Source organism: Monopterus albus, unplaced genomic scaffold (genome assembly GCF_001952655.1).
Source record: "Monopterus albus unplaced genomic scaffold, M_albus_1.0 scaffold42.1, whole genome shotgun sequence".
NCBI lineage: Eukaryota > Metazoa > Chordata > Actinopteri > Synbranchiformes > Synbranchidae > Monopterus > Monopterus albus.
In genome coordinates, this window is record NW_018127922.1 from 2,363,133 (window position 1) to 2,381,243 (window position 18,111).

The 18,111-nt window shown below is 39.9% G+C and overlaps 2 protein-coding genes across 2 annotated transcripts in view; both read right to left on the reverse strand.

Moving 5' to 3' along the window:
• The window catches only part of crebrf (creb3 regulatory factor), a 20,273-nt gene extending 13,421 nt beyond the window's left edge, over positions 1 to 6,852 (reverse strand). The window contains exon 1 of the mRNA XM_020599796.1: positions 6,647 to 6,852. The gene's annotated coding sequence lies outside the window, so the exon portion shown is untranslated. The remainder of the gene's footprint in view (positions 1 to 6,646) is intronic.
• A 4,103-nt stretch (positions 6,853 to 10,955) lies between these two features.
• pcyox1l (prenylcysteine oxidase 1 like) lies at positions 10,956 to 17,826 on the reverse strand. The gene is made up of 7 exons (XM_020599835.1): positions 17,416 to 17,826; positions 16,340 to 16,546; positions 15,715 to 15,889; positions 14,570 to 14,781; positions 14,234 to 14,374; positions 13,355 to 13,766; positions 10,956 to 13,211 (listed from the first exon to the last, which is right to left on the reverse strand). The coding sequence occupies exons 1-7, from the start codon at positions 17,522 to 17,524 to the stop codon at positions 12,962 to 12,964; spliced, it is 1,506 nt and encodes a 501-aa protein (XP_020455491.1). The 5' UTR covers positions 17,525 to 17,826; the 3' UTR covers positions 10,956 to 12,961.
• Positions 17,827 to 18,111: the final 285 nt, after the last annotated feature.

An 18,111-nucleotide genomic window follows, 5' to 3' on the forward strand; every position in this document is an offset into this window, starting at 1 on the left:
CAGAGAAGAGCATCAAATATTCACAGTTAGGAAGGTAAAACAATCAATTATTAAAACAGTTTAAAGTATTTTCTGTCAAATGACTAATTGATCGGCTGAATAAAGTCTACTATAAAGTAAGAAAACATGGTGCAGCTGCAGCTCTTGTTGCAGAGTGTCTGGTAATCCCTGTCTGAATGTGTACATCTCTGTCTGCATTTAAATTACTTGTATGATATTCCTCCCTGTGCTTTTGTCTGACCACTAACAACATACTGCACTAGAAATTCCATTAATAAGGAGTCCAAACTGTAGAATAGCTCTCTGCTATCTCCCCAGCACCTGCCCAAAGTTGCTATGTGAATACACTTCTAAGAAATCTGAGGAGCACAGCACACCAATCTCTGCCTTCACTATATGTCTGAAAAGCACAGACTTTTCTGAGCTCGACTGCCCCGCCACATACATTCAGAAAGCATCATTTGAAGGTCACATCGAACGTAACTTTAGCCTTAGCATCACTTTCACTCTCAAGGTTCATCTCATTCTCTGCTCGTCTGTGGTTTTCTCATTTTCCTGCACCACATGGGTTGATCTTTGGTCCTGTTGCTGTTTTGCATTGCAAACAAATGAGAATCTGCATGGAGACATGGCTTCACGCCGTGAACAGCTGATACACAATCGCACACCCATCCCACTGCTCAGAGGCGGGGGGACGACATCACTTCCTCTCACTGGGTGCCAACTGATTCAAATGAACTTCTCAACCCTGAACTCTGCCCCTGTGTATATAGTGCATGCACTTTACACAGCGACAGGAAGTGGCAGAGCACACTGTTAGTACAGCAGCATTTGTAAAAGCAACGTCTTTATAAACACCAAAGCACACAAGTAATTATGCACACTGTACATACACATGACCATTAATACATCTGGGTGCTCAGACTGAAATACAAACTGTGATCATCATCATATCTCAGTTTGCTCTTCCTTCCTGTACAGCTGTGTCTGGTTTCACTTGTAGCAGAACAAATCATATGGCCTGAACACAAACACTAACAACAGCACTGATCCAGCCTCTCTGCTACTGCTGCTCGGTTACAGCAAATGACATATACACGATTATTTTGCTCAATACTAAGACAACATGATTATTTAACACAATCACTCATTCACTTTGGAAACATAATGCATTTATTGACCTGAAAAACATCTTTTCTTTTTAGCAGTGCATTTTCTTGAACTTTAAATATAATTCAATCTCATCAGCATAATTGTGATTAACAGTTCAGAGGAAATTATATATGGCTCTAAATTTATTCTACAAATAAAAACTTGATGTTATCAATATTGCCTGTCTTAACCATAGACTGTATATGAAGGTGAACCACACGTCTCCAGTTCCTGCCACTAAACAAAAACTGAAGCTAAAATATAGTCAATAAGGGGACTGGCGTGTTTTGTAACACATTTTGCCAACAGATTGTGCACATTAGCAGCCAAGTGGTGGAGTGATTGTATCAGACCGCCAATCAAAGCTTAAATTAAATCATCCAAAACACACCCCTTTTTATATAATCAAATAACTCATTGAAAACCTAACAGAAAATTTACCACTTGTACACAAATCGGCATGACAATAGCTACATAAAATGACAGAAATCACCTCTGGGAAAAATGTATTTGATTTGTACTTTGAATATTTACACTGGCCCATCCGCTAACTTGGATGGGGTGGGGTTTATGGGATATACTGCAACCAGCCATCAGGGGGTGATCCACTTGCAGTGGCTTCACTTCTGGGACCTGTCACATCATCCATCTGTATATACAGGCTATGGTCATAACCTAAAGAATTGCCATCCTAACAGACCCTTTTCATATGATGTCAGACAACTTCAGCTGAGCTTTACAACTTCATAAATGTGCAAATATTATTCTGAACGCTGAACTAGAAACAGTGATACTCCATGAGTTCTGATGTCACTGTAAAAAGGGTTGATTAGCTGTTGGTTAACTCTTCTGGCTTTCCTTCTGGCTCAAACAAACTGCCCGGTTGTGTCACGGGGCACCAATAGGCTTTGCTAAAAGTGAACCATCTTGTTGTGTAGAATCTAAACATGCCACAGCCTGGCAGCAAGTGAAACAGTGAGTTTAGGCTTCTAGGCAGGGAAGGGGTGCGCTGCATTTATAACACAAGACAAAACATTGCAAAATGGAATCAGTACAATAATCATTTTACCTTCATTATCTTGTTTTTATAATCATTGGAAGCCAAAATCTAATCACCCACCCCTACTGTCGGCTATCATAGAAGGAAAGAACAGGCCTGTTTTCACAACCAGGCATCTTACAAACACGCAGAACACAAGTTACTGTGCTTCTCACCTCTCCAGTCAAAGCTGCACTGAAAATTTTCCAGTAACAGAGTTTAATATAATTCAACTGAGCGCTCAGTGGCTGACACAAGCTGTGATGTAGAGCCAGATATTTATGACTGAGCCTGACAGACCCCAGGGTTTAGTCAGACTTAGATCAGCAATGAAAGGTGCCAACATAACTTGCATGATGGGAGTTGAAAATTTTAAGTTTTCCCCAGACCTACTTTTCAAGACTATAAAGCTGTTCTTTTTGCATTCTAAAGCTATAAATAAGAGGGCAATGTTCACCAAAGAATGAGAGATACACCAATAAAGACAGAGATTGCTCAACATGGCAGAATATTTGCAGCATCATGCTTAGATTTCAGAAGGTCACAGGGATTTCAGTTGAGTCTGAAACAAGGGCCAGCTTTTTTCTATCCAGCCCAGATAATAAAACACTCCCCTCACTCTCAGTAATTTGATTAACTTTTGATTATGCTGTCATGATGCACTGTGGATACAACACTCTTGATGGCTGCAGCTCACGTTGAGGATTTCAAACGTATTTTTATAAAATTTATAAAAGGTTTTTATATGAGGATCAACATGCCATCTATCAACAAATGTATGTTTTCAGATTCACACATGGCTGTCTACGGTAAGCCCAAAATAGACTTGCAACAGCTCTGACTTCTTTGTTTCACTGCATTCAAAATGAGCATTGGCTGAGGCCATAGCACTGCGATTGACAACTAAAAATCATTTATCAAGTAAAAATACCCAAACTCCAATTTACAACTGTGAAATATGAAGTGTCATATTAAGCTATTATATATTTTTTTCACAGTATGCCAGGCCAAGAGCAATTTAAGAAATTATTTTGGGGTGTACGAAACAGTCACTTGCACAAAAGAAAAAAAGGATTAAGCAGTAATGAAAGTATTAGTTAGCTCAGTATTTCACAACAACCACCATGATGTCGGGCTGCCATATGGGTTTGTCAGAATATTTAGACAGTCAATTCCTGTTGCCATCCCAGCTTAACATAACAGAAAGTGTATGACCCAAGAACATAATTAAAGTTACATTCTTCCTGGACTGGATCAGATTACTTTTCATTCTGTATCATTAGAAGAGTCTATGAGGATTCGGGAAATATCTTAAGAATTTGGGTGAGTGTTATGAAACGACAGTATGGGGTTAAAACGTTCAACAAGTTTCAATTGCAAAAACTCATGAAAGATTAGCTCTGTGACTCAAGTGTATGTAATACACGAGAGTCCCAAACTAGGGCTAATGCAAAACCAGCCACATTGTTGCAGCCATTAAAGTAGACCACCATGTTTGAAAACGCTTCTAATAAATTTCACCTTTATGTGTCTTGTCCTCGTGTATTTTGTTGTCTTTTTCTCCTCATTCTGGGCAGCAGTTCGCTGAACAGCATCGTCGGAGCTTATACATGCATGCATCAGACAGTGTCACTGTTGAAGTGGGTATTCCCCTCGATCACAGGGGTAAGCACTGAGCAAATTGCTGCTTGGCACACCAAAATGAGGAGACAAAGATGACAAACTAACGGGGGCTGTGGCTACCTTCTACTGTAATGCACACTAGCAAACAAAGAATAATATATATTATAATAAAAAACAAAGGTTCGACTTGACGAATCTTAGTTGACTGAGAGGTCTCTCAACTAATGTAATTGCACTAGTTGACATTCAGGGGGCAGCCTTATTTCATATACAATCAAATGTGGCACAAAAATAACACAATTATATTTTCAACAACCAACTACTGCTAGTACTACTACTTTGTTCCTCTGCCTGTTAGTTCAAGTCTGAGTTGTGACTGTGCTGGCTCCAGTATCAAGCAAACAACTCACATTCTCCACCTCAACACTGAATGTGATCCAAATAGGCCAATCAGCAGTGTCTTATTTGGAGCATGTTACCTACTGATAGCAGTGAGTTCCTGATCCATGCAGTGATAACAAGCAGGAGATGTCAGTCTGTTTACTAAAAAGGACCTGTGAGAGAACCTTTGCAAAAATCATGAAAGGCCATTAATCCACAAGCCCTTATGTGAATGGACAGAAAATTAATGCACATTAACTGCCAATTGTTTTTAAAGGTTGAAACTTTTAATGATGTGCATATTCTGTGCTATTTAATTTGTAAGTCAAATAACTTGGTGTTTACGTCATCTATCTTTAAATTCCCAAGTTACTCAGATTTTATTGTGAACATTAGATAAGGTCAGCAGTTAAAACAGTCGATTGTTAATGTGGCTGACTATTGATTAAGAAATTTGCATCTCTAATCCAAACCCACAAATAATCAGTATATTATAATGCAAGACCAAGAAAGACAACACACTGAGTTTCCTTTGAACTAACTGATTGATGCAGTAATCATTACAGCTTTAGCAACAAGGCTTTCAAGAAGAGCAAAATAACATGAAGCAGCCTACCCTCATCTCAAGTTCACTGTTGATTTAGCAGGAGAGCTTTGTGAGTAAAAAAAAAAATAAAGAGAAAAAAGGGTTTAACTTGGATACTTCATGCAACTGAGAAACAACAGGTCCGTTCAATAAAATTCTGCATGGCTCCTTTAGTGATCCCTCACTACGCCTGATCCATGTCCTGAGTATGGGTGGTACCAGCACATGTGTTTATGGTGCAGACACCATAACTGCTGATGGGAGCACAATGAGCTGCAGTTTCCAAAAACCTTCTATACCAGCCACAATGACAACAAATAATACCAAAAAAGTATGCAATAGTAGTAGAAATAAAAATAGAAATATATTTTAAAACAATCTTCAATAAAAAAATAACACCCCTGCCTCTCTCTGTGATGGATTAACTTGCTTTGGAAAAACACAGCATGAGAGCTCGAACATCGACACCAGAACAATCATCACCGGCTAACAGGCAGGTAGAGATCACAAATGACCTATTATAAACGCCAATGAAGCCATAAATGTCACCAGTATCTCCCCAGTCTCTGCACTCAGCACAGCTCCCCAGCAAAGCAAAACAAAACCCCAATCTAACCCATCCGAGCAACACCCACGTAATCTCGCTTTCCTGTTGGCCGAGCGGAGAGGACAGCCCGCCTCCAGGCGTGTCTGAATAGCCACCACGACTGTCAATCACGCGCGCTGCTTCATAATAAACGGCCCTCTTCAGTCTAGGTTGAGGCAGAAGATAAACAAGTTGGAGGCCTACATGCCCGTGGCCTAGATAGCTATAATAAAAAGACATTTAAAGTCAAATCTAACATATAACCGCAAAACTTGAATGCAACACGGGATTATAGGTCAACCAGTGGCATTTGTTAGTATTTATGTATAAACAGAAATCACCAATTTCAACGTTTATCTGATCAAGTTGCTTGATAAGCTATACAGCAGGATGTTTTGATGAAAACGCAAACTAATCTATCAGCCAAGAGAAATTTTTACTTAAGAGATCTCCTCGGTGGAAACATAAATCTGATCCATGTGTATTATCTACAGTAGATAAGACGAAAACGTCTGGTTGTGTTGAGATTTTTTCTCAGAAGCAGTGGATTGTATTTAGTGTTGGGGGGCGTGTACCTACCGAGAGCTCGGACTACCTGCCAGTGTGGATCATTTCAATGACCCACTGAGGATGTTCCTACCACAAACACAGCTTAATAGTGTTTTACTAGACATATTAATGACACGTTAAATACTTATAAGTATTTTATAAGAAATACACGGTATCTTAAGAATAACATTACAAGCTCTTTTTTATATAAGTGCAAGTTTTAACCATTCTGATCCTGAGTCACACACTTATGTCGCTCCACTTTTGAAAAGCCTAATTTTACAGGGACACGGTGAAAGCATTCAGGGGAGTGCTATTTCTCACAGGTTTTATCACTGAGTGGCATTTGACAGTGAGTGACATTAATCTCCCTTCAGCCTGAAGCATTAGCTAAATGCATTTCTGCACATTAACACTTCTTGCAAGTGTTCGATAAATAACTGCAGCTCACAATGAGAAACACGTTAATTATATTTACTTGCCCTTAACGTTGGTTTTTAATACGGAACTGACGAGTCTTGCTTCCTTTTTAGCCGCAGCTCAGTCACTATGGCCTCCGTCCGCCCCCTTCCTCATCCCAGCTGAAGCCCGATACACAACAACAAGCGACCTGCCGTTAGCTTCAAAGCTAATCCTCCACGGCGACGACAACATCGATCCACTATTCAGCAAAGTTAACCTAAAACTGACCAAAAATGGTCCTATTCAGCATAAGGACGCCCATGCATACCTCTCGCTTCGTGTAAGTTCCTGCATTGAAGACAGAAGGGTCCCTTTTCAATGGAGTCCACACGCTGCTACAGCTCTCTCGGGTTTGTTTTGTTTTTCTTCTTCCTGACGGGTTCCTGGAAAGCGCGTGACTCCCCGACCACGTGGTGCACTGGTCGACCAATAGGAACAGAGGAGAAAACACTCCCGCAACATTTCAGCAGACCCAATACACGGTAGTTATTTAATAAATAATTACAGCCTCACTTTAATCAGTGGAAGAAGTACTCCGATTGTTTACTAAAGTAAAAGTAGTAACATCACAGTGTAAAAATACCCAGTTACAAGTCCTTACAATGTTGCTTAATTCGCATCAAAATATAATTAAAGTACCAAAAGTAAAAGTAGTCATTATTCATAACGGCCAATTTCACATTAGTGTATATCCTATTGTTGGGTTATAATTGCTGGTGAATTATTTTGTTCACTTTAATGTTGCAGCGGATACAGGGGGAGCTAATTTTAATTATATTATGAGCTACTTATAATTTGAATTACTACTCATTTGTGAATTTCCAACTAGGGACCAAAATTAACTAGTAATTAAAGTTATCAAATAAGTGTAGTGGAGTAAAAAGTACCTATAATATTTGCCTCTAAAATGTAGTGAGGCTGAAGTATGTGGTAGCAGAAAATGAAAATACTCAAGTAAAGCACAGATAAATCAAATTGTACTACACTATTTGTGTATTTAGTTACTTTCCATCTCTGTCTTTAATGGAAATCCAGTTTATAGGGATGCTATCAGGGTCATTGCTGGATTTTTATTCTGACGGACCTCCATAGTATGTGGCAGTTCCATTATTTGCTCAGGCACCCATCACCAACCATGTTCCTGTTCTTCAAATGTGGTTTACTTAATTCATAACATGCTCATATCAATCTAAACTAACCCTGTTAATTCTCATCCAGCTAATTTGGTTGTTAAATAATTTGAGGGTTAATTTGTTAATCCTGAGTGAAGCTATCTTGTACTTTTTTAAATGTGGCCCTATAGGCTCCAAACAGCCATACATTTTTATAGCCTCTGAAGTAAGCAAGAGTCAAGGGCCCATGCAGAACTATCTCTGGATATTCTTAACAAATATTAGGGTCTCATGAGCCCCTGGGCCTGTACTGGTAGGCCTGTTTGGTAATTCATTTGTGATTACAAATAAATAAATACATACAATGAATTATTTGGGAAATTTGCTCCAGCTTTTAGAGAATGAAAGACTCCAGAGAAAGGGAAAGACCCAGAATGCTTTTTCTGTTTCAGTATTACTCAGTGAAATAACACAGAAGTAGACCAGGTCTGAAAGCTGCTTTGTTTGAGACTAACCAGCCCTACATACCGAATTATTTATCTACCAGGATATGACAGGCTCAAAAAGAAATCAGTGGGCTGAAATGAAGAGGGTACTTCTGGGGAATTTGTGAGCTTCTAGTGAATTTCATCCCCAAAGCATCTTGTATTTTTAGATTCAACAGTATTGTTATTATTTCTTTTTTTGTGAAGTTCATGCAGGGCACACAAGATGGTGAGTTATGTGTTATCACCCTGGAATCCGGGTTCATTCTGGATGATGTTTTATGCATTCAGTTTGCTTTGGTCAGCAGAAAGCCAGCTGTAAGTTTGACACACCTTGTCAGCTACCTGAGACTTAAAGTGCAAGAAATATGACACACAGTATAGGCGCCTACAGAAATATATTAGTGATCACTAATCTAATCTTATTATCTAATATTATTACAGTAACAGATCAAGGATGAAAATAGTTACATTTTGTGCACCCTAATAAAGCATAACATTATAAGAAAATAAAATAGAACACAGTATATTTACTGGAGAGGTAAAGTGAGTTTATCCTAAATGTCTTTTAAGTTCTGTGAATACCAGTGTTTATGGTCAACATACAGTACATAAATGGGATGCCATGTGAAAAGCCCCAGATCAGCACTTTCAACCAGGTTTCTCAGCCTTTGTTGTTTGAAATGACTATTTGCAGTGAGGGCAAAATGGTTAAAAAAAGCAAAAAGCAGCCTTTGCAAGGTTTCTTTTGAATTACAGTGGGAATCTTTATCAGTGTGTGAGGAGTCCTACATGTCTGATAACTGTGGAAAATACTTCAACAGTTTGACTTGGTGAGACAGCTCATCAACCACATGTGGGTTAACCCCATTAAGGGAAAATGAATCATACGTTTGAGTCTTGGGACGCTTTGATTTGGAGTTTCCTTTTTGATTCTATTATCAGCACTGTAATTGTGTTCTGGCTGCAGGAAGTTACAGAGGAGGCGGCACAGGGCCCATTCTGCACTGCATTACTGTAAACAAACTAGTGGTGAAGAGGACACAGCTTTGTTGTAGGCCTGTCGTTGGGTCTCATTTCTCTGAGGGTTTCTTCATTGTGAAGCACTGGAATCATCCTGAAACTGCGTCAACACTTTATAGAAGGATCCCTGATAAATACAGAATTTATTGCTTATGATTTCATTGAAATAAAGTTTTTCCTTCCTCCAGTACAAGGAAAAATATTTAATCCTAGTAAGTGATGCTCCGTGGGCTAGTGAACCTTGAGTATTTGACATGAAGTAGTTTGTGATTTTCTTGAGATATGGTTATTTCTCTAGGTTCAGGGCTCAAAGACATCAATGAAAAAGTGAAATATAATAATTCCTTGTGTGGCTGGAGTTTATGGGCTGACGCACGCCAATATGCTTCCTGTTTATGACATCAATTCATAACTTTACTTTTTCTTCCCATTCAAAGAAAGTTATACTTCAAAAAACGGAACACCGACAGAACATATTCGAGCAAGAAAATGGATTTTGTTTAGAACCAAAAAATAATTTTCTTCTGTTCAAATATTAATAGTAGAAAGAACCCGAATGTCAGGACTAAACTGAGGCCGACCAGTGGACTTTTTCAAGGAGAAATTACTGGCAAACCGTCCAATCATTTATTTTCACATTAATGCACATTATTCAATATAAACAGCTCCATTATTATGCTCATGTTGTCACATGCTGTAGATCAGCAGAGCTGTCTGAGAGCAGCAGTGGCTAGAGGGGTCAGTCCATAAGGAGTCACATGCTAGCTAGCAGTGGATGAGTCAACAACATTTGTCAAAGATCAAGAACAAAAATATGTTGTACAACTGCTGCTTTATGGTGATCAACTTACACACCTGATATTTATCCTAATGTTCAGCATTGTTAAAGTAATAAAAGCACTTTTTACAATCTTCATTTTTATGCTACTTTCTAGTTCTACTCTACATTTATCTGACAGCTGTAGTTACTAGTTACTTTGTAAGGATATGACTACAATTAAATGATTAATCAACCAGCCAAAAGTGCATTTCTGCTGACATTTTATAGACCATACTGTTAATGGAGAAAATAATCTGCATATTAATTATAAGTTAGTAGCAACCCTAGATTTTACATAAGTGAATATGATAAACTTGTAAAAGTTACACTGCTGAAGATTAAACCAGTGGTTCTCAAACCTTTTAGCTTGTGAACTCACACACAAGATGTCAGCGTCCAGCTGGAGATTATTTCAGAGTAAAATGATCCATTATTTGACAAAAAAATAAATAAATAAAAATCTTACAACTTGCTTCATCTTGATGAGTAATTGGTGCTTACAGAATGTTACCAGTGTTAAAAATACAACAATATACTAGGTAACAATATACAGCATCAGTCACACAGGGACATTTTACTGCAGAATGAGTACTTTTACTTTGATAATTTAATAGCTCTCTACTTTTACTTAAGTGGGATTTCATATGCAAGACTTTCACTTGTATTTTTACATTGATTCTTTAGGAAAAGTACCAAGACAGTAAAGTATTTCTTCCAACAGTGCCCAACACTCTTAAAAATATACAGATTCTATCTTTATTTTACATAAGCATGCTAGTTCAGCTAAACAGTTTTATCTTTTCGTTTTTAAAACACGTCATGCTGTCCTTGTACTTGTCATGTCAAGCATGAACGTTTGTTCTCACTAAAAGTGGAGCTTCTAGGTTGTTCAGGAACTTTCAATCATATCATACTGTTTTCATCATTAAGCTTTAAGCCAACACAGATGAGTAGCGTTGCAGTTGAATCACTAAACCTTGAGTCCATCACAAAATGGTTCCAAAGGGCTCACTGTGTACATGTCCTTTACAGCATATCATATAGTTACTATTGCTACAAACATTTATTTAAAAACAGCAGCTGAGTGAAAACCTTGAATTTCAGAGGTCAGCTGTTATGAACGTGAGATGGACAGTCTTCATTTCAGCTGTTTTTTATTTTTACTTTTATACACCATTGTGGGATTTTGAAACAATTCCATCAGATTAAAGGGTTGTGGCATTTCTCATCCCACATTACCCATCAGCTGAAGCCCTCTGGACTCCCAGGGCTTTCAGTTCAGTAAAGAAATTCTCAGTCCAGAAATCCACTTTAGTCCAAATCCACCATTATAAACTACAAATGAGAAAAAGCAGGCATTTCATTATGAAGCTAATGAACAGTGTCATATCAACACATCTTTTTAGTACTTGCCAATTCTGGGAGTGAATGTCCCGCTTTATGTTCACATGTTTTTCCAAGATTCCTAGCGCTTATTAAAAAGAGCCAGATCTCGGTGAGAGAAAAGGGAAAAAAAAAAAGACGTCACGGTCACCTCCAGTGGCTCCACAGATCTGTCCTCTGCTGTTTGTCAGTCCAGTGATAATGCTCGTTGGCTCCATTCCTCCCAAAACATTCTTTCCACTGGATTATGCAATAAAAGCCCCAGGACAGAGATAATGATGTAGTCTGATGAAAGGCGTAATAGAGCATAGCACCAATGGCTGTTACCATGAATCAATGAATAACAAATCTTATTCATTTCCAAAACTGCTACTGAGATTAATGAGATCCCCTTTACGTCAACAGCAAGTCCACTAACAGTCCTTAATATGTAGCAGTGCTGCAGGTGTTTTTGATTAGGCATTAGGCAACAGTCTATTCAGTTTCTAGTACCGAGATAAATATCAGCTGGTGTTTCCCATGGTTGCTTGGTTTCCTAATTTATTGGCAAAGAAAAGATGCCTGCGGTTGAATGTAATCATCAATACTACAACATGTGTCATATGTGTGGTGGCACATGCACATAGAACGAAATCAGCAAAATCCAACTGGCCTTTGGAAAATAGTGCAGACCTCAGTCATCTCTAGTGATGCAATTATGAATTTAACAAACATATCCATCACAGATTTGGTGAATTAACAGGCACGTAGCAAAACTAATAGGTCACTTCTCTCACATGTGAATATGTAAAGATTTAGTACCCTCATACAGACAAAGTCCAGCTAAAGAATTCAACAAGACATACTCTATGTGTGGATGTGTGCACATCAGCTTGCTAATAGAGGTCTTCATAGATCCAAAATAATACTGCAAATAAAAATAAAAAAAATCCTATCTCACACAGCTACACAAGGACTGTCCAGTTTGAGCACAGCCTGGACAAAAACAGATTCATCTGCACTGTTTATGATGGCATTACCTTGACATCTGCAGACAGCTGTTAGCTAGCTTTATCTCCCTGGCAGGAACATACCCCACACTGCTCAGCCGACTTTCATGGATTCATATCTCAAAGACCAAGAGCTCAGGTCAGTGTGCAGCCATTTTTCAGTCTGTCCGTCACATAGATGTGACCCAAAGATTTGCTATGAGATAGCCACACTCAGGTACCTCTCCTGAGTTTTGGCGGTCCTGTAAATTGTTGTGGGTCCACATCGACTAATTATTCCTGTCACAGTTTACAGGACTGTCATGACTCAAGACAACACACATAGCCAGTTGTCATCTATGTTACATTTGAACTAGAAATAACTCTGTTGCACGTTGTAATAACCCGATTTCCACAAAGCAGACATTTCACACATCATGCAGTCAGAATGGAACTACTTACAACAAATAACCAATGGATATACGTAGCAGTGTAAATGCACATGTTAATTGGAAAATCTTTTTTTTTTTTTTTTATTCAGCCCTTGACCTGAGACTTGCAGCAGTAAAATGTGACCCTACCTGACCCGACTGCAGTGACTATAATATGGACCTGGTCTGACTTGGTGCCTGGGTTGTGTCTGAGTTTCTCAGAATTGAGTGGACCTGTGATGCTCTACCTTATGATGCCAGAGGAGCTATAGTTATGCAGAGACCCTCCTTCTGCTTTCCTTCCACAAAGTCCTGCATGTCTATCGTTGCTGAAGTGTGTCTTGGCTTTCAGTTGTTGGGGTCAAAGTTCAGTCTTGATCCTATGCATCAGGTCTTTCTGGTCCACCATGTCAGTCTGTCTGTTCCAGCGGTGGTAAGCCAGCAGGGCGATGTTCTTGGCAGCCACTGAGCTCATCTCCATGGCACTGGCAGCCCACTCAATACCATTGAGGTAGTAGAGATTGGCATGGAGCTCCACAGGAGGCAGACCCTGGCTGCTGCCATAATGAGGGTAGGCCTGCCACTCTGTCACTTGCACCGAGTAGTACGACCTACAATTGAGACAAAACAGTAAGGAAGGAAAACTGTTGTTCAGCTTTTGAAAAATGTCTCATTACAACAGAGGATAGTCATCAAATTCACTAACTGTTGCATGGCTGCTTTTTTTTTCCAACAAAGAAGTAAAGTGGCTGACCTGAAGAGTGTTTTGAGCTGAGACTTGTCCAGAGGTTTTGGCGAGAACACTTTATAAACTCCAGCCTCTTGTGGCTGCTTCCGCCGGAAGCCTGCTGAAATGTTGACGGGACAAACACTTGCTACGCTGTTGAAGAACAGGTCAGGTGTCTCAGTTGTCAAAACACTGGCAAAGGGGAACAGGCGGGGGTCCGGGAAGCCAAAGAAGGAGGTGTTGAGGTAACCGTGAACAATGGTTGCTACAGTACTGTTATATTCACTGGGAAGCTGGTCAAAGGGAGGTGCAAAACCTTGGAACTGGACTCCAGAACCACCGCTGGTCTGGAGCGGCACTGCCAACACTACAATGTCATATAACTCTGATCCTTCCCCTGTTGCTGTGGTGAAGCTGAGCTGGTACTGGAGCGCCTCACCTGTAGGACAGATACACAAAATGTGTCCTGGACTGGGTCAGGTAACCAACAAAAATGATGTGTAGTGTATATGTTTATATTAACTGGCAGGTGCAGGTGGGCAGCAGGTGAAATGAACGTTACACAAAACTCACCACAAGTTGGAACAACCTACCTGAGAAATACCTTAAAAACCCTGAGCATAACTGTACCTACAAGAATGCTGTTTTAAAGGTAGAGGGTGGACACAGCAAATATTAATTCGATTGAGTTCAATGATAAAAACTGTCCATCCATTTTTGAAAACACCCTCAGTTAACCTTTAGGTTGTACTGTATATTGTAAAATACTGTTCCTCCCTGGTTATGGGCTGTTCCTACTGAGCAAAAGGCCTAATACTCAGCTCAGTGCCAGCCCTGTGGACTGTATTATTGTTATCACTTCATGTGCTACATAAACTACATAATCCCAATCTCAGGGTACAGCACCTGAGTGGACGGGGGAGATGGTGTTGACTTGTGCTTGCAGCAGGTTAGCATTAGCTATCTTCAGCAGGCCAGAACACACCAGCTTGTTGCCTCCTTCCACCGCCCACAGGTTGTTCTGGGCACCAGCTAAAGACACTGCGCCTGAAACATACACATACATGCTTACTCGCAACAGACTGCCAAGTGCTATAAACCAATTATCAGCTGCCCACCCTCTTTCCCGTTCTTTCGCTCCCACAGGTCACTCCCTGCTCTCTCTTTCAGAACTGCCGCCTTCCTGACTCAGGCCAACTTTTCACACCCACACTCCACTGCTCACTTCTTCACCCATCTGACCTATGAAGGCAGGGATGCTGACGTTCTGTCTGTAGATGACCCTCATGACGGGGGCAATGACCTCGTCGATGAAGCGCTGAGACACACCAAGTTCCAGCAGCGAAACAGAAAGCGGTCTACGCGTCATGTTGATGAAGCCACTCCCGCCAAGAGAGTCCAGCAGCCCTTCCACCGAGCTGAAGGCATAGCCGTGGGCCTGGTACTTGTATATCCTTTTATTACGCACATGATATACACAGATGACAAATAATGGTTAATTAGTCAATTTCTGAAACCTGTGACAAATTATCACCAATTTCTTAGCAATTATCTGCACATAATAAGAAAGCCACAAAAATATACAGGCAGTGTTGCTGATTTAGAGAGAAGGCAAGAAAGACTGATGCAGAGATATATCATTTCCTCTGACAGGAAACAGAGGTCAGTGAACAATAATGGTGGAGGGATAAATTGTAAATCCAGGTCAGGTTCGTGTTTTAAGCAGAACAAGAGTCAAGGTAATACAATTAAATAAAAAATGTAACGTCTTGGCCGTATTTTACAGTCATGTGTGAAGCTGTGCACCACCAGACATCAGAAAGAGGACTGGCTGAGCAAATACATCAGTTTTGTTTTTTTAATACTGTATTCTTTTGTTGCAAACAGAGCAGAATTTTCATTACAGCAGGACATAGAAATTTACAGCTGCCGTCATTTACATAAACCTAAAGTCACACAGTGAGTGGAGCTTTTGCAGTGACTATGTCTGCAGATGCTGAAGATGTAGAAAATAATAAACAGCTCAGCATAGGCTTTGTTCACTGACTGCAACACTAGATGGCAGTGTTGTGTATTGTGTTTTTACATTCCATGATTCCCTTTGTGAAGGTGGCAAGAAGGTTTAACCTGGAAATGGCTTTGCTGGATTAGAAATGCACATTTATTTGGATTCAGAGTACATGAAGAGTACATTTAAACCTGTGTAGACCAGCTCTGTGTTGTTTTTCCTATCAAGTAACAATTTGACCAGGCAGACCAGTTACATATAATTTAAAAGAGGTGCAGGTAAATGTAAATTAAAGCGGAGCCACTCTACAAGAATGACATGAGCATGCCAGGTAGCGGCCATGTAACTAAACAACAGGGTGTTCATATTTCCAGCATACCTCATGAATTTCTCCATAATTTCCTCCACCCACATCTGCAGGCGTATGAAGCTGATACCATAGCGCCACCACAGTCGGAACAGGTCCAGCAGGTACCAGTCTGTCTCCTCCAGAATCACCTCCTCGCCATTAAACACGGCCATCTTTCCTGCCACGCTGCGACGATACTTCAGACCTTGAGGGCCAGAGTAAGATGACACAAAAGGACAAAACAGGGAAGAATTTAACATTAAGGAGTTTTTAATAAACTTGTCTCTAACAGATATGTAAAATGTACCTGCTGAGTTTTACTGTAGAATTCACAGGAAAAACAAACTGATAAAAATATAAATATTTCTCCCAAGCTGTGATTTCACATCTGTAACATCTATCTTCTCTGAAACTTTCTGGACATTTACTAAAATCTACCACAACAAGATGTAAACAGTCATGTGTTTGATTACTTTAAGCTACATACTTATTTTCAGTGCTGTTACACAGGATCTCATGCACGTTACTAAAATCTTTGCTTAATTTCCATCAATTTTTCCATTGAAAATAGCTACAAAAGGACAGACAGCGACTAATCCTGTGCAGTCACACTTATAATTGCCTTGGCCTTTAACCTATGTTTGTGTAAACCCACCAAGCTGCTTGACAAACTCCTGCATGTGGAGGTTGAGGGAGTGAATGATGGAACCTCCAGACTCATAGTCATTGTGATTGACGCTTATAGTGGCGAGACGACCTCCGACCACACCCTTTTCGAACACGTCCACCTGAACCTCAGGGCCAAAGTGCTGCCGCAGAAAGTGAGCTGTGGCGCTGCCGCCTATCCCTGCCCCGACCACCGCTGCAGCACAAGAGGAAATGTGAAATCAGAGTATGATTTGGAAGTGAAATGTGCCTTAAAACTGTAGTAATGACCATCAATCTTACAGATTTGCCTGCAGTTTTGTGCAAACACTTTAGGTACTTTTGAGGATTATTATCTATCATGCAAAACCTTCAGGAAGGCATCTGATCTGTCCCATTTTCATTCTACAGCATGAGAAAAACCTAAACATATAGCCAAAGCCATAAAAATCTTCAGAGACAAGGAGTCCTGCAACAGATGGTTACCAATAAAATGAAGAATCAGTGGCTACAAAGTTGTGCAGCATTTAGCAGATTTTCAGTTTCTGGCTTCAGCTTCGCAAATATGATATTTGTTGCTTCTCTCTGTTGTGTATCATTACACACTCAATATCTTTGGGCTTTGGACTGTATATTAGAAAAGTCTCAATTTGTGTTGGTGTTTTTAATACATCTATGAAAAAGCTTCATGTAACCAGATATGGTTAGGTATGTGTTAGTGAGCTGTGAACAGGTGGACACACGTTATGCTTCTAACAATATGACTGTATCTTCATTACTTGGATATCATCTTTGAATAAATTCGCTAAAGCTGGGTCTTTGTAAGACCTAATGAAACCCAAAGCTTTAAAAATGACACCGTACTCCAATGAACAACATTACTAAATATTGGTCATCTATTTACATTCAGATACAACTGCGGTAGCTAAAACTCAGGAGTTAGATAATGAACACTAGCTAACGTTACACAGTAGCCTATTACTTTCTCTCAGAGTAAATGATGGTGACCCTCTGGATGCGGGCTAACGTTGCCGTTAGCTAAATTCAAAGGCTGGTTATAATGTTTCAAGATACTGCTTTCCTTGCCTATTTTAGAAGGCGGGGCTCCGTCGACATGAGCGGATTCCTCCGGGTTTCCGACAGCCGACCAGGCTGACAGCACAATAGCGAACAGCGTGAGCAGAGAGCCGCCCATAGTAGCGACACAACAAAGATGACCGCCGGGAAGAGCAGGTGCAGACCGTGCAGCGGTGGTTAACCTAACCTTACGTTACCACATTAGGGTAGCGTTGGCTCCTCTCCACTTTACACATGGAGAATGTTCAGAACAAGGATGCTCAAATGCCGGTTGACTCTGACGCTGTAAATTAATAAAGTTACGTTTTAGTTTTGAAGGCACAATATTCTACACAAAGACAGCTAGAGCATTGATGATGCAGATCATCTACTAATGAAGGGCCGTCACATCACTTCCTGCAATATCACGTGGTATGAAACGTTAGTTTGTTTCGACCAATCACACCCATCTGGGAAGATAATGTGTACATTCTTTACTTACCGGATTGCAATCATTTTATTATCAATAGGTCCGACAATTATGTTCTTTAATCATTGATTGTTAGATGATACAAATTTCAGACAACACTGAAATATGCCCCTTGTTCCTGAAGCCCAAGTTAATGTCTTAGTCAAAACCCCCAAGATTACGGGGAATTTGCAAATCATCTGGAGAAGCTAGTGTCAGCCATTTTTTGATTTTTTTTTAAATGACAAACAAAAAAT

Excerpts from the sequence above, each read along its gene's own strand:
- pcyox1l (XM_020599835.1), bottom strand. The coding sequence starts at position 17,524 with ATGGGCGGCTCTCTGCTCACGCTGTTCGCTATTGTGCTGTCAGCCTGG. Across the intron at positions 16,547-17,415 it reads AGCCCCGCCTTCTAAAATAG|CGGTGGTCGGGGCAGGGATA; the intron begins GCAAGGAAAGCA and ends CTTGTGCTGCAG. Across the intron at positions 15,890-16,339 it reads GGAGTTTGTCAAGCAGCTTG|GTCTGAAGTATCGTCGCAGC; the intron begins GTGGGTTTACAC and ends CTGGCCCTCAAG.